Below are 16,759 nucleotides of genomic sequence, written 5' to 3'. Positions count from 1 at the left end.
GTTCAGCCTCAAATCTTTTTTCTGACAATTGTCTTGCGTTGTAATCTTGCAACATAAGGTGCAACCAGTTGTGATCTTTTGCTGCAAGTGTAAGTTAGTCCAAAAACAGTTTGAATTGTCAACTAGTTCCAAACCTCAGTGGGCTATTTCAGAGTTTGATTCAAAGTCAACATGACCATAAACATTTTAATGTGACAATGCACATGAAACATTCACGTTTTAAATTACAAGTACCGTTTGATGCAAGACATTAATAATTTGCAAATTGTTGTCTGGTATGATTCATATAAATTTCAGGACTGACCATAACAAAATTTGATTGAACCCAATACTCTAAAATAAACCAAAATACAGTCTTGTATACACATTGGCAAACAACTGCTAATCAGTACATCAGAACTCCGGATAAAGTATTTGAACTGTAGTAATAGTACGATTGACTTCTGGTACCATTTAGACATTTTCTTGTACATTTAAATAGGCTTTAAGAGGGAAAGCATTATTTTAACCTACTTACTGTTTTGGTGCTAACATTGGACTATGTAAATACAACCCTCTCAGCCATGGTACCAAAAGGTGAATTGAAAACGTATCATGTATTACACAATTTTATTCTCTGAAAGTAATCAGAACACTGTCTACCATGTAGTCATTCTTCCTTTCACACTGCCTCATTTATGTTTAAGAATACTTGTAAATAAGATGCAAATACACTGCCGTTTTGTAAAAAAAAAATCACTTTATTTATTTCTGAAATAAATATACAAGCTATGTGCACTTAAGTTAATTTGCGTGACATGTGTGATTGGTCCTAGTTCATTCCTTTTCATCATAAGACTGGGAAATATAAGTTTCAGCTTCTATGTACAAATCATTGTACTCGCACAATAATGCATTACAGACACCGATTGAGGAGCTTTGAAAAAAGACCCTACCCTGTATCTATTCCAACCTGGCAATGTCTATCTAGATCTGGTCATAATTTCAGACTTGATATTACAATGTCTGAATTTGTCCATTTCAATACCTGCATGACTAGCACAGTGACAACTGTCTGCTTGTTCCAACATAGCACCTATCTGTTCTATCAGCATCTTGTCCTAGCTCCATATTCAGAAACATTCACATGATACACACACATGCCATTCAGTTTCTCCTTCACATTCATTTCCACACTTGTCTTTCTCATAGTACAGCAGTGTATCTTATGATAGTGTAACATTCCAAAATTTTGGGCATACTGTTTTCACCAAGATTTATATTAGTCAGTCTTCTGTTCAATAGTATCTATACTACTGTCCACTCCTACAGCTTCTGCCACTGTCTTGAACCCATCGTTCCTGCAATAAACAAACTAATCTATGACATACTAAAATACATGCACAAAGAAAAAATTATACTTTTGAGTTTGTTCAAAACAATGTCTGGTTTGTATGTGTAAACAGAATGAATGACACCTCAGTCAGAGCAACAGTAGAATTCATAACTGCCAAATATCTGGAATGCACAAATTATTGTGAGTTCAGAAAAAGAAACCAGGACTGTATACGAGCATACATCTTTCTGTGAATTGTTTTGTGTATGTGCTTAACATGTTTCTACATTTGCCTGTAAGTAGCATATAATTTATTTCAATTAAGGAACAACCTCACAGAGTTTAAATAGCACTGGTGAATGTAGATATCATATGGAGATTACTCTTTGTCAAATGTAGGATGTATTGTTGATGTTGTTACCTTAGCAACTGCTCAAGTTCTTTCTTGATTCTCTTGACTACTGGAGGACCATCATATGCTAATGCACTATAAAGCTGTACTAAGGAAGCACCAGCCCTTATCTTCTGGTAGGCATCATCTCCATTACTGACTCCGCCCACTCCAATGATTGGCAGTTGACCTAGGGTCAAAGGAGTAGAATTTGGAATGTAAGGTATACATAACATGACAAACACTACTGTAGAATGTTTGAGTCATTTACCTGTAAACAATTTGATATGATATATTTGACTTGTAACAAATTGAAATTGCAGTGAGGCTACTAATTACATAGAAAGTATTACATTATACTTATAGCCCTTAATAATGTTCGGTTCTTAATAATGTTCGGTTCTTATATAGCGCTTTCCCACACCGTGCTCAAAGCGCTTTACAATTATTACCCCTGGCTCGGATCAGAATGGCACAACGGCCCTTTAGTCTTCCTCAACTCCCCGGGGAGCATACAATCCATTGCAGCCATTTAAGCGCATAGGATTAAAGCCTTCACATTGCAACCTACATCCTACCAGGTCCCCAATTATACAGCTGGGTTGACTGAGGCACAGTCGTGGTTCAAATCTTGCCCAAGGACTTTAGCCACTCAGAAACAAACAGCAGGCAGTGACAGGGCTCGAACCTGCAACCTCTAGATTCCAAGCCAGTCACGCTAACCATTCACCCATCCAACCCATTCACCCATACAACCCCTCCACTGTCTATGATTATAGGGAATTGAAGAAGGCCCTGTGTTCAAGATGCCATTTCATCTTGTCACGTCAAATGTCGCTGTCACTGATCTTAAGTTATCTGTTATCTCTAACACTTTGTCTATACATCTTTATAAGTCTTGCAATGTGAATGACCATACCTTTCAATGTTTGTCACACCCTGTGGTTGTACATCTGTCACAGTGTCTGTCCACATATTTCTCTATATCTGTCACCCTGTATCTGTATAGTTTATACATCTGTTACTATATCTCTTACCCTGTGTTAGTTTGTACATATCTTTGACAGTATCTGTTGCCATTTCTTTCAACGGCGGACCACTCAAACCACCAGTCTCTGTCTTTTCAGGACTTAGTAAACTTTCTGGTCTGCTGACAGTTGTGTTACTAACTATAAGGCCATCTACTCTCAACTGAAAACAAAACATTTCATAGATGAATACCAATGTTATACTGGGTACAGGTACTGGACATCTACGTCATTTGTTAATACCACACACAAGCCAAGTTGAACATGTTCAAACCAAAAATATGAGATTCATATCGTGGTCATTCTCTGTCACAACAATGCACATCTACTTCATTTGTTCATACTACATGCAAGCCAAGTTGAACACATTCAAACCAAAAATGTGAGATTCATACACTGATCATTCTACATCACAACACATCTACTTCATTTGTTAATACCACACGCAAGCTAAGTTGAACTCATTTGAACCAAAAATATGAGATTCATACCCTGATCGTTCTACATCACAACAGCACACGCACATATACATCATTTGTGGTGTTCAAAATATAAGTTAAGACATTCAAAGTCATACTAATGCTTCCAAAGTTTTCATAAATCATGCTTGTGCGGGTACAATTATTTTATTTCACAATACTTTAATTCATTTAGCAAGAAAATATTCATGACTTAAGGATTTTGTCACTTCATGTCTTCAACTTGAAGTAACACAACCTCTTACTAGGGTCACTTGTATTTTCCTTAGCTGAACAAAGAAAAATTTTGAGAATAACATCTATGTGTTATGGGGTGCATGTCCCTGAAAACAAGGCATATTTTTGTACCTTTTCATCCATAATAACAGAAGCAATATCTTCTTTATCTGTAACACTCAAATCTGGAGCAATTTTGATCAATACAATCGGTTTGGTGGGCTGTTGTAGATGATTCCTTGCTTCCAGCACCTGAATAAAGAAAAAAAACAAGTTTATAAATTCAAAAAATGTACATAAGAAAAATCGTCTATAGATTACAACCAAGAACACAAAATGTATAATTTCATTCTGTTGACATCATGTGTGTTGAATGATATAGCATACTTAGCCTACTTCAAAATTTCAAAATCTTGAAGGGCAAGAATGTGAAACAGGTGACTGACTATAACATGTATACATACTTGTATTCAAGCTAGGGAGTCAGGGTTAGGATTTTAGACTCCCTAGCATAAACCCAGTTTGTATCAACTGTAATGAGCGGCCACTGTTCTATACATGAAATAACATTATATAACCCTTTAAAAACTTGGTACCAGTATACAAAACATTTATTGCGAATCTCACTGTATGCACATTATGTCTATTGGAATAACATTAACCAGAAGTTTGATTCCGTACCTTACCATACTTCCTATCATTATAGGCTTGAGGTGCATACAGTGAGATTTGCGGTCAGTGAATTACATGCTAATAGTATGGTAGTAGGCTTTAGAGTTATAATCTAAGCATCTGAATACACTTACCTTTTCTATAAGTTCTTGGAGTTGTTGTTTACCTTGCATTTTTCTAAGTCCTGGAGTATTAGGACTAGATATATTGATTACAATATAGTCAGCTAGTGGTCCTAGTTTTTTCACCCCTTTAACATAGTCTCCTACTGCGTCAGTTGATTCTTTATTTTTACCCAAATTAATTCCTAGTAAACCTGTTTTACCTGTCAGTAAAATAGATAATAGCATGATGAAGTGTTTATCGGATGCAATGACATTCAGTGTAAAGTCTACATATACAACACACCCACACCGACCGCCCCCAGTAAATTCAGTAATTTCCTCATTTGATATTTATTTTATGTATTATTTTATTCTTCTTTTCATTGAAATTTGTCCTCTGACCTAAATACGATGATTCCTTAAACATGTTTTCATTTCAAGATGGCTGTATTATCCATTTCCTCATGACAAACTGCATATTCTCCAAAATGTAACTGGCTACACTGTTGTAAAAAGGGACTTTTTGATTGGTCAATAAGTTGCAGAATCATGGCATTTTATGGTCACAAGGGGGCATGCTACATACATGAATGTCACTCTTCTGTCTTCAAGGCTCAAAACAGAGAAAGACAGAATAGGCATACCTTGATATTTCAAAAATTTGAAGATAACAATCACACAATATGAGAAATATATGAATAATGCAACCCCATGGAGTACAGCAACATTGCAAGTCTTCCAAAGACAGTTGTGAGATACTACATAATTTCACATTTTACCATTTTATACACCACACATTAATTAAAACATCTGTACCTTTAGATTTGTTCCTCCATGCTGATAAACTTTGATAGACTGCTTCATGTCCAACACTGTTAAAACCATACCTATATAATAATGACAATGTACATACTTGTAGTATAATTAAACATCAAAATGAAGCGTTTTCATAATTATTTGTTCTACAATACAACCCCAACATGGAGCATCTTCTTTCAGTGTAGAGGGAAATATGATTAAACCAGTAAGTGGTACAACCCATAACACCAAAGTAAAGCGTTTTCTGTATTTACCACAATCATTTATAGCATTCATACAACCCATAACACCAAAGTAAAGTGTTTTCTGTATGTACCACAATCATTTATAGCATTCATACAACCCATAACACCAAAGTAAAGCGTTTTCTGTATGTACTACAATCATTTATAGCATTCATACAACCCATAACACCAAAGTAAAGTGTTTTCTGTATGTACCACAATCATTTATAGCATTCATACAACCCATAACACCAAAGTAAAGCGTTTTCTGTATGTACTACAATCATTTATAGCATCCATATCCATGTGATATGAATGCTATAAACGAGTGTAGCGCATAGAGAAAGTGTTTAAATTACTTCAGTGTTACTCATTGTATATATTTTGGAAATTGCTGTCTGCAATGTTACAATGTGCATAGTTATTGTGAGTGTGATGTCCAACTAAATGTTACCAGCAGTTCATGCAGTATCACGTTCACGTTAAAAATAATCGCCCATTACCTCATTGTCAAAGGAATTTGCATTATTACCTATTTATGATGGCTCTGTCTTGTAGTAGACGAAAAACTCTTGGTTTAGGGTTGCCTGGTTGTGGTTCGGGTGTCACACTACCAATTTCTACAAACCCAAAACCCATCTTTAGAAGGCCACTCATACCATCAGCATGTTTATCAAATCCCGCTGCAACGCCTACAGGGTTACTAAACTCTCGACCCCACACCTTGGTTTTCTGCAATGTACATGAAAATACTGACAATACTATTGAGGCACAACTGTTAATTCCATCAGTTCACTCAACTCTCAACAAGCCATGGCTAAGGCCTGCACTTCTCATGGGGTATAGTCATGGTTGCATGGGCCTTTAGTTCAATTATAGAATGTTATCACTACATTTGTGGCATCAATAAATTTTCTGTTATATGTACACATATTGTTATTACAGTCAATTCTGGGTGAAAGACAGTTTTATTTCAGCACCATTGCAGTTCTCTTACTGTTATAGTTATCATTTTTGATAGGTATTTTTATTTGAAACCAATCTTCATTGTTGCTGGAAAAATCATTACATGTTAAATTGTATTAAAAGATATGTTTTTGTAATATTGTTCCATCCCCATCTGCAGCCTTCTCTCTACTGTCAGAGAGGTATAAGCCAGTGGGTGAGGGTGTCCTGACATAGCATATATTGCAGACCATGTACATCACAAACCAATTACATTGTAATTATTAATATTTAACATAAAGACTGGTATGATTGACAGCCAATGTTTGACTGTAAAATACAGTTGTTAATAACACTCCACACACTTTACTAACCAAAGGTAATATGTGCAGCATCTTCAATGACTGTACTGTACAGTATAAGACTGACATATATTCATTAAAACCAAATGCTGTAATCACTAGGATACTCAAACAGGTTGATCCCAAATACAAAGAAGTCACATAGTACTGTTATACTCAAGACACTCAGACCAAACAAGTTTGGTGGTCTGGGCAGTCAGAAATAACACTTGTTGCAAGTACGGCAATAATACAGATAACATTGTGAATGCATTACCAAACTTTCTGGATCCACATATTTATTCCTTGGTACAATGCCCCAGGAAGCCATTTTGATTGACAGTTCATGGGCCTTCTCAGCATCTATTACTCGCAATGATGGCATCAAGATTTCTCTGTAGAATCTCTCCTGTCCACTGTAGGTACATAGTCCAGCAAAGCCTAAAACACCACCACTTATCACAATAGCTGCTGACTTCAGCCTTGTACTCTATTGAGAATACAGTAACAATTTGTATAAGTCTTGGTAACATAAGTTGCTTAACAAAAGTTTGGTCATGTTAATTTCAGCACTACATGTACACACACACATATGCATGTTTATATATATATATATATATATATATATATATATATATATATATATATATATATATATATATATATATATATATATATATATATATATATATATATATATATATATATATATATATATATATGTCTGTTTAATTACAGATATAAATATTTATTTATTCATTTATTTATTGCATCCCTTTTGTATCAGGGGCTCACTAAGATTATTAGGAGCAGCACTAAGAAAAAATTAAAATACTAAAAAGATGAGTAAAAAAACATATACAGGAACAAACAACAAAATAAACCAAAGTGAGGTAAGAATATTGATAAAATGAAAATAAAAATAAAAATAACAATGTATGCATTGCATATACTATACATACATATATATATATATATTATTTAAGCCTACGTGACGGTGTGACATTGACACCTATACATACATGTACAGTATACTTATAACGTCTGAAGGTTAGGTAATTGATACCTTTTTCAACCTTGTTTGCATCATCCTGTGCCCTGGGAAGTGTATTTTTTGTGAAGACAAAGTTGTAACTTGTCATAGGCTTTTACGAGTTACAACAGCAGTCAGAATCGAATCCCGTTTTACATCAATCATTACTCAGCCTAAACTGTAATTAGAACTTAGCTGAGGTCGGCAGATTACGTTCGGACACCAGATATCATGTATATAACCCACGGATCATGCACTCGCATCTAGTCGGCCTCTCGGCCATTAGGATGCAACATGCTTTTAATGAGTACTGTACTTACCATGTTTAATTACGAATTAGAAATACAAAAAATATATATATCTGATGGATATTCCGGGATATATTCATTCACATCAACTGCACATGTCACATTCGACCTTCACTCACGCTTCAAAACTTTTCATTGGGTCTTCGAAATGGCGGGGAAATGTTAGGTTGCTTTTATTACATTACTCCACTGTTGCAGTTTTTTAATTGCTGTATAAACCGGACTTTTGGTCATTTTCAATTAATTACTCAAGCATTTTTGTAGTTGGTAAAATCTTTCCCCAGGCTGGCTATAGTCGAAATACAGGCGAAACCTTAACCCTGACCTTGACATTCTCTTATATTTATATCTGGAACTGCGCCACCAACGATCACTCTCGAAAACTGGCAAGTCAGCATGTTGAATGTGAAACACGTCGTCTACTAGCCAGCAACATGGGTACCGCATTTTTGGGTGAGTTTTCCAATAAATATAATTATATTTGTACCAAATTCATCGCAGTTCCTACTTCGAAACGTATTACTTTTGTGAACATTCCGTCTTCAGTCTGTAAAAATCAACAAAATACCCATATACAGTTTCCTAGGCTCAGGCGTGTGCGGCTGAAGGAAGGCTGTGTCGCTGCAGTTTGTGCAGAACTGGGTGTACATCTATTCACGATAAACAGAGAAAATTCCAGACAAGCAGCAAACGTCTGTATTGGGGATTGGTTACCGGCATAAGCTATACGCCAACCGCTGCATTTATAAACTAAGTGTGCCAATAGGTTTTAGTTTTTTAATTTCTAATACCACATGATAAAGGCTCATGATTCAATCCTAGGATCTTGCATTTGTGCTATCAATATCATATCACTAGGGAGCCATGTATGGATTACATCATCATGGGATTATTCTTTTGTCCAACACCAACTTTTCTCTATTTCTCTGCTAGACAAGGGGTGTTCACACCTTAATTTTAATTCATTAAAAGTAGTTTATAACAAAAAACCCATTCCGAAAATGAAGCATAGTGCAGTCATAAAGAGTAGATTCAATATTTCTGTGAGGTTAAAGTTTAAATGCCCAGGGTGTGTACAGACTGTACAATATGCTCAACTTGTCACTCCTACAAATGTTGAGATATTCTGTAATGTTTGCAATGTAATTATTATTTATTCCATATATTTTTTTTACATCTATGTCGTAGCTATAATAGTCCTGCTTGTAGATGAAGTAAGTCGGAACTTGATTCAGACACTGTCCTCTTACCTTCTGTAGAAAGGTCAATGTCAGACTCAAGTCCTAACTCATTCTGTCCGCAAGCAGAACTACAGCCATAGTATTAATAACCTTTTCTAAGGGATTGCACATTTAACACATTTACAAACATTCATATGTATGGTAAACAAATTATCTATGATTAGACCATACAGACTGCCAACGTATGTACCACCAGCATCTAAAAACTTATCATTGTAACTATACAGTTTGCACCTTCACCATACTGATAGTATTTAGGACCGTTATAAAAAATAGTCACTAATGCATTCTGTCATGATCTTCATTATTTGTCGACTGTACTAAGATATGTTGTGTCACATTGCCCACACCGGCCTGCTCTGTCCTAGGGGAAGGGGGTTGACCAACATGTGAGGGTGCCAGTCAGTGTCAGTGTCATGGTATACCTTACAGACTACATAGTACATTATTGTTATGATTTAAACAATAGAAATAAAGAAATTCCTGTTACCACTCTCATCAAAACCTTCCAGTTATAGTCCCTGGTGGACCGATTTTGGAAATGAGGTCTACAAGGTACAAGGTATGACTTGTTTTGATTGATATTTTTGTCACTATTTTTTTTTTACAGAGTTGGGCATTATGCCTGAGATCAGCAAGGCAGTGGAAGAAATGGACTGGTTGTAAGTATATAGCATGTACATGTACTAAGTACCTAATAGAATCAAAACAAAAACCACCAATAAAATTACATTTCAAAGGATCTGTTGTATAATAGTGAATGTTGATGTAAATTACACTAACAGTAGGGCAGTTCAACCTCATTTCCACGGGGTGATTATATCCACATCATAACTTAGGCACAGCTATTACCCAATTTTGTAATCTACCATATGCAAGAACAATTAGTTTTAGTTTGTGTGTATGACAGTGTATCTGAGTTTGCAGATAATACCTTTGCCATAGTACCGGTAATGCTGATAGCAGATTGGATATTTTACCAATAGCACATTTACCATAGTAGTAAAGTGAATAGGTAGCCATGGTTGTAACATTGGTATGAATGTTGCTTAGTATATATGTATAAATTTGTATACTTAACAAGATTGTAAAATTTCATCTGTCTAAATGCCAATGCCAATACCAATGCCAATTTTTAGGGTTATTAGAAACAAAAATAACAGTTCTTGTTACATTGGATTTCATTGTACGTCATTCCCAAATCACTAGAGGGACTTTGCCCAAATGAAATCAATGCAACTAAACATACAATTTGTTTTCACACAGACTGCCCACTGATATCCAGGCAGAATCTGTTCCATTGATCCTTGGTGGAGGTGATGTATTAATGGTGAGTAGTACATACAGGATACTAACCCCTATAATACAATACATGTATTTATGAATGTATTGTATACATGTCTCAGTGGTATTACCTTGCTTAGTATGGGCCAACTTAAAAACAAAGTTACAAATTGTGATGTACTCATTCTTGAGAGAAAGTACAGTAAAATGCAGAACATAACATACATATCTGTATATGATGTTTGAACATAACCACCTTTAATAGGGTTTAGAAACTGAGGGTTGGGGGTGGGGATGGGGTTGGGGGAGTAAGTGTGTATTTTATATTATAGAAACACAGCACAATGCTATTATATGTGCAGATATTGATGGAAGACAAATAGTGTGTTACAATTATTTTTACATGCAATTTCATTTTCAATATTTTTATATGTGTATAAAATATGATAAATCACCTACCTGTCCATTCTTTCCAAACAGGCTGCTGAGACTGGTAGTGGCAAAACAGGTGTAAGTAATCTTTAAAAGATGCATACTTTCATTTCATCATATTTTGTTACCAAAATATAACATTTTTGTTATGTGGTGAAATGCAAATCTCTAGGCTTTATAAAATTCATTTTATGTCACATTTTGGTTTCTCAGAAATTTTTCCTCAAAAATCTGATAAATAGAATTATTTGTTGTTCGAATACTGTCTTGTCGGAAAGCTTCATACTGTGTGTGTGTGTGTTATCATAAAGCCTGTGAAATGAATATCATTATTACTATTCAGAAAAAAGGTAACATGTCTAAAGGATCACAGTCTTACACAGTTTTAGCAAACAAGCCATTCTTACAGAAACTGCATGTATTAACAGAGGCAAACAAGCCATTCTTACAGAAACTGCATGTATCAACAGAGATATTCTGAATGCTCCAGCCTCCATTTCATTATGAGGCAGTGTTCTTCTGCATTTGAACAACCTGTGTGAGAATGATGTATGGGAGAAATAGGAAAACTGTCTATGGTAGCTTACTTTTGTCAAGAATAGTGCATCCACAATACCCTTAGTTTGCCTAAGGTACTGACCTCAGGACTTGACATGCAGTCGCCAGTGTTTCAACCTTTCAAGTAACATATTTAATTTCATTTACTTCTTTGCAGGCATTTTGTATGCCAGTAATTCAGATTGTACATGAAACTATTCACGATATCCGGGAAGGGAAAGGAGGAAAGGCAAAAATGACCTTTAAATCTGGTAAGTCTATTAAATTTATTAGTTGTTAATTAAAACCCCAATATTTGAATCATATAGTCTTGGAGTAATACTTTCTTTCCATTATATTACATAGGGTCATTTCTGTTCTGGACCAAATTCACACCCGACTCTCCTAATCCAACATGCGCATATCACTTATTATCAGGATGACAAGAATCACAGTCTAGGTGCCTCAGCCCTGTTACAAAGTATCCTGTATTTGATGTCATCATAGAAAAACTGTCTATTTTTACCAGATTACCTCATTACTGTTAAGTTTCTGCTAAAAAAATGAAAAATATATAGCAAAACAACTAAAAGTATAATAAAAGACAGTTGCCTGCATTGATTGTCATTCAAATGGAAGATATAAATAATTACATGAAGTTTTGTATTGTGGACTTTCTTCATAGTGGAATTGTGTTGTTTTTCAGAATAATTAAGATCATTTACTTACAACTTACAAGTTCATGGTTGCAATTAAGTAAAAAGTTCTCTTTGTACTTTGATATTCATATACCTTATTGACATTGAAGTTTAAAGTTTTATATAACTTGTCTGGGTGTATGATACTACTGGTTTGAATTAAAATATATTGTTAAATGTAAACAAAATCCCAAAATTTCTTCATAGATGCTACAAAAATGAGGATGAATGTGTATGACAGAGGAACTTCCTTGGGTAAGTATACATTCACCATGGTAACTGTAACTCATAACAATAGCCCCATCTAGATGTAGGTTGTCCAACCTGAGGCAGTTCTGAGTCCTACCTGAAGTAGGATAGGTGTGTGTCTACGCGCAGGAAGGTTATGGCGTAGATGTCGCTGACTCCGTTTCCTGACAGTACATAGGACGAAGTCAGGAGAGTTTCAGGAAACCTCTTGAAGGTGTCCTAAGTCAGGACAAATTCAGCATAAGTTTGAGACGCATTTATGTCTATGCGGGCTTCAAACTATCTTTAGTCCTACCTCAGGTAGGATTTTTAGTGCGGTGTAGATGGGGCTACTGTTAGTGGAAGATGAAAGACCGTAATCAAACAACTGAAGAGAACCCATTGATTTTGAAATGTGATGTTTGTAAATTTTAGGATGTAAGAAGTTGTTTAGATTAGAATTTCAAGTTTGTAGATATTTACCAGTTCTTGCATGTTGGTTCAAAACGGTAGATTTTGATTACATCAGGTCATACTGAGTGACAGAAATATAAGAACAAGGAAACGTAGTATTGATGTATAGGTAATCAACAACAGTGATTTCCAATCAGGCTCAGGCTGAGATTTTTTTCTTGGACTGAGAACATCAAAAACTGATAAGTGTGAGACCAAAGTGCTTGATGTACAGGTAATACTATAATACCGTAATGTCACAAACTGGCAAAGTATATATACAATTCAAACTTTCTGGAAAAAGCCTACTGAGATGCAAATCTCATCAAAGATTCAACTCATTACTGCTGTAAAATTTGGAAAATACATCTAATGATGTACTAAATCTACCCACATTAGCACACTGTCAAAGAAACATCAGATATAGCACTATCGCAGTAAGAGGTAAGACACTATAAGCCATAACACCATAAATCGGTTTGTGTTCATTTTACTTTGCAGCTATGGACAAAGAAGGCTTGCTATGCCAAAGTAGGGAACATCACTCATGGCATGGAACAAGATCCAATAAAGGTGTTAGAGGAAAAGGTAATGTCATGCGAGAAGAGTTGCCACCTCTCTTTTCGTACAAAATTATGTAAAACTCAAAATCTTTCTAACATAAGATGAGATAATCCTCTGCTAAATTTTTAACAAGAATTGATCAAATGTCATGTCTGAGACAAACTGCAAGTTCTAAAAATACAATAGACAAATTGCTGTTAAATACACTTAAGTGTGATAATGTAGACAGAAACATACCCCATATAGCCAACACATGACTGAATTCAATTTCTGTTTGGCAACAAAATCTTGTCGCTCCCAATCACATTATTGGAGCAACTTTACTGACAGTTGGCTCCAGTTCAAACTCCACCAACACTACTTTCAAAGTACATGATGTATGTTACCATACTACCCCACTGATATCTGTTGTTAATATACACAAATGATAGTTGTCAAATAATGACGTGGAGATTTTCCATAAAACTGCATACATTTTACTTTAACTTGATTCATAGCTATACATGTACATATACATGTATATGTGTTAGCAAGTAATACTAAGGAGCACACACCGCAAGTAGTCAGTCATGATGTATTTTGCTTTGTATCTACTACCAGGTAAATACTACTATGAAGCCACTGTAACTGATGAAGGTCTATGTCGTGTGGGATGGGCCACTCCCAAAGCTGATCTTAATTTAGGTAAGTAAAACATGTCTACATAGATGGCCAGCATATTATCAAAAAATAGAACATCTTTTATGCTGAAGTTTGAGGGAGCAGGGTAAGTTGTGGTTTGCAATGTCTCAGGACATCATGAATTTGTCTTGAAGACAAAGATAAGTTGTCAAGTACTAGAAATTACTCAGAAGTTCCACTTACTTTCTCTGCCAGTATTAATGTGTACCTGCAGCTTGCACTTATCACTATAGAGCTACCTCATGCTGTTCAAATTTTCTGACATCTATAAAATAATTCCTACCCATATTGATAGTGAAATTTTTGTCACATTCGTACACAGAGTCGTATGTTTCTGTAAATATTAATCAAGGCTCCAATTCTAAAAAAGAAAATGTGTTCATGATCATGGGCAGTATTATATGTAGCAGTGAAGACGAGATAATCAATTAGCCAAAAATGTAAGAGATTTATGTCAAAATATTAATTGTGTCCAATATGTCATTGCTGTAGGTACTGACAAACATGGCTTTGGTTTTGGAGGTACTGGAAAAAAATCATTTGGAAGACAATTTGATGACTATGGCGAGGTGAGTCACTGTATGCTATCACTAGTCTTACAGTCACCTTTGACCTCTGTGAGCTTAACTTTGTATAGTCATGTGACATTATGAGAGTTTTCTGGCTGAAAACAGACAAGTCGATATTGGAAAAGTCATGGACACAGTGTCTCTTTGTTTTAAACAAGTTTACTTGTTATACTTAATTTTTTTTTACAAATAAATGAGTCTCCACTGTAATATCAGGAATTGGTCTATGAAAATAAATTTGTTTAGTAGTAAATATATGAACATATTGAACTTAAAAAAGGGTACAAGTTACTTAAAGTAAAGTGTAGGTGCATCATAAAAATAGCAAATCATTTGATTTCTTTGTTTGCACCTTGACTTTAGCTCCATACACTACCAATGTATCACTATAGACACACATGATAAAAAGTCAACCTTGTTCTGTTTTGACACTCTAGCATGAGATAAAATGCTATAACTTCCAGTAATGAGAGATAGAGTCGACCTTCTTGTTCTATTTTGACCATCTAGTGTGAGGAGAAAAAATTACTAATATAAAAATATTATTGCTGGTTCGAGAATTAACAATCAGTTTATTAAGTTATTTATGATGTCATTAGTCACTGTTTGACTGAGATTTGGTTTGATTTGATTTGATTTGGTTTGATTGTAGGCATATGGAATCAATGATGTCATGGGTTGTTACCTAGACCTGGATAATGCCACTATTAAGTACAGCAAGAATGGTAAGACTTCAAGAAATCACAAATTATTCAAACTTTCCAGATTTTGAGATTCAGTATGTCTGTTTAGATCTTATTTGGTGTTGTATCCACATGTTTCATTATGTAGCTTATCTTAGTGTTCATGATAACATTGTGAATTACAAAGGTTATAATTTAATCATATTTTTTTTTATGAAGTTGTTTATTAATCATGTCATTATTTTTGCTGTGTGATCCATTAAAAACAACCATGTTCAACATACCTGCAATAGTAACTTGCCGTTATCACAATGTAAATCTATCTCTTGTAGTTCACATTTGTTGATATCAACAAAATTATTACTACCAATATTGATAGTAAAGTGTATGTTGTATTGTAGAGTCTTATTTTTTCTTTCAATATTAATTTGTTCATGATTATTCATCGGTAATATTTTTGAACATTCTTGATTCTAATGAGTTTATTGGTATGTCTATAGCCTGGCTCTGCAGGGCTAAACTCTCTGGTTTATTGTATGACCAACTTGCCACACATAGTTGAAAATACTAGGTTAAGGTAACAGTGAAGACTGGAAAATCACTAAACCTGAAATGCCAGATAAAGAGATTTATGTCAAATTTTGAATTGTCTCCAGTATGTCATTGCTTAAGTTACCAATGGTTACTAATATTATATGCCAGTGGTTCTCATTCACAATTATTCTATCAACCAGTGCCAAAGTTGAGTAGTCCTTAATTTTACCATAAAGGTATTAGTAGTAAAACAAGTCAAGTAGTTTTGTTATTTCAAGAAGCTCCCAGATTCTAAGTATTTGCCACTAGTCCCAGAGAGTCAATTTCATACATGTTTATGAACATGTAAATTTTTCATCTCATGAATTAACTCTTCATATTTAATCTTTTGATTCCATTAGGTAAAGATTTAGGTCATGCCTTTGATATTCCTGGTCATATAAAGAGTTCACTTTTCCTAGCTGCTGTTGTCCTAAAGGTATGTATATTTCTATGTCTAGATTAGCTTCATTCATCAGAAAGTGCAATACCAAGGCTAGCCTAGAGATATGCCTGTGTACTGTCACAGGATGCTGCCCCCCCCCCCCCCCTCCAAGGTAGACAAGCTTTAGTAATTAAATATGTTGTTGGTTTGAATTCAGCTGGTGTAGTTTTTAATACATGTATCTGATTTTTACTCAATTTATCCTAGAATGCAGAGATGAAGTTTAATTTTGGAGACACCAAGTTTAAATTTCCACCACAAGTGAGTATTGAGTTGTTTTTTTTACAATTTTAGAATGAAATGATTTTGTAAATATATACTAAACTACCTAGGAAACCCTTGTTGTACCATCAGTTGTGTTACAGCTGACTATCTGTAATGTCATTGAATGTACATCAACATCAACATTGACAATATATACTATGAGGTCAGCTTGATTAGGGGTGTAAAAGTTACAAGTAATAAAGTCTTTATCAATTAATCCTAGTTATATCGA

The 16,759-nt window shown here is 34.8% G+C and overlaps 2 protein-coding genes across 2 annotated transcripts in view; one reads left to right on the top strand and one right to left on the bottom strand.

The window, feature by feature from the left end:
- Nucleotides 1-773: 773 nt before the first annotated feature.
- On the bottom strand, nt 774-7,624 carry LOC144437953 (dihydroorotate dehydrogenase (quinone), mitochondrial-like). The gene is made up of 9 exons (XM_078126986.1): nt 7,601-7,624; nt 6,812-7,024; nt 5,781-5,980; nt 5,022-5,092; nt 4,236-4,426; nt 3,562-3,681; nt 2,744-2,897; nt 1,737-1,896; nt 774-1,340 (listed from the first exon to the last, which is right to left on the bottom strand). The coding sequence occupies exons 1-9, from the start codon at nt 7,622-7,624 to the stop codon at nt 1,262-1,264; spliced, it is 1,212 nt and encodes a 403-aa protein (XP_077983112.1). The 3' UTR covers nt 774-1,261.
- Nucleotides 7,625-8,265: 641 nt separating this feature from the next.
- LOC144437107 (ATP-dependent RNA helicase DDX1-like) overlaps nt 8,266-16,759 on the top strand; it is a 21,064-nt gene continuing 12,570 nt past the window's right edge. The window contains exons 1-12 of the mRNA XM_078125959.1: nt 8,266-8,328; nt 9,727-9,778; nt 10,383-10,446; nt 10,881-10,910; nt 11,548-11,641; nt 12,275-12,322; nt 13,250-13,336; nt 13,913-13,996; nt 14,486-14,562; nt 15,215-15,287; nt 16,181-16,257; nt 16,471-16,524. Of these exons, the coding sequence (XP_077982085.1) occupies nt 8,310-8,328; nt 9,727-9,778; nt 10,383-10,446; nt 10,881-10,910; nt 11,548-11,641; nt 12,275-12,322; nt 13,250-13,336; nt 13,913-13,996; nt 14,486-14,562; nt 15,215-15,287; nt 16,181-16,257; nt 16,471-16,524 (759 nt within the window). The 5' untranslated portion in view covers nt 8,266-8,309. The remainder of the gene's footprint in view (nt 8,329-9,726; nt 9,779-10,382; nt 10,447-10,880; nt 10,911-11,547; nt 11,642-12,274; nt 12,323-13,249; nt 13,337-13,912; nt 13,997-14,485; nt 14,563-15,214; nt 15,288-16,180; nt 16,258-16,470; nt 16,525-16,759) is intronic.

Source organism: Glandiceps talaboti, chromosome 7 (genome assembly GCF_964340395.1).
Source record: "Glandiceps talaboti chromosome 7, keGlaTala1.1, whole genome shotgun sequence".
In the NCBI taxonomy this organism is placed as follows: domain Eukaryota; kingdom Metazoa; phylum Hemichordata; class Enteropneusta; family Spengelidae; genus Glandiceps; species Glandiceps talaboti.
This window is presented reverse-complemented; position numbering and strand designations above follow the sequence as displayed.

What these genes read in the sequence shown, in the direction of transcription:
- LOC144437953 (XM_078126986.1), bottom strand. Translation starts at nt 7,624, where the DNA reads ATGATGCAAACAAGGTTGAAAAAG. An exon ending in GACAGAGCCATCATAAATAG is followed by an intron (nt 5,093 to 5,780) that starts GTAATAATGCAA and finishes ATTATTATATAG; the next exon opens with GTATGGTTTTAACAGTGTTG. An exon ending in GAACTTGAGCAGTTGCTAAG is followed by an intron (nt 1,341 to 1,736) that starts GTAACAACATCA and finishes TGTTTATTGCAG; the next exon opens with GAACGATGGGTTCAAGACAG.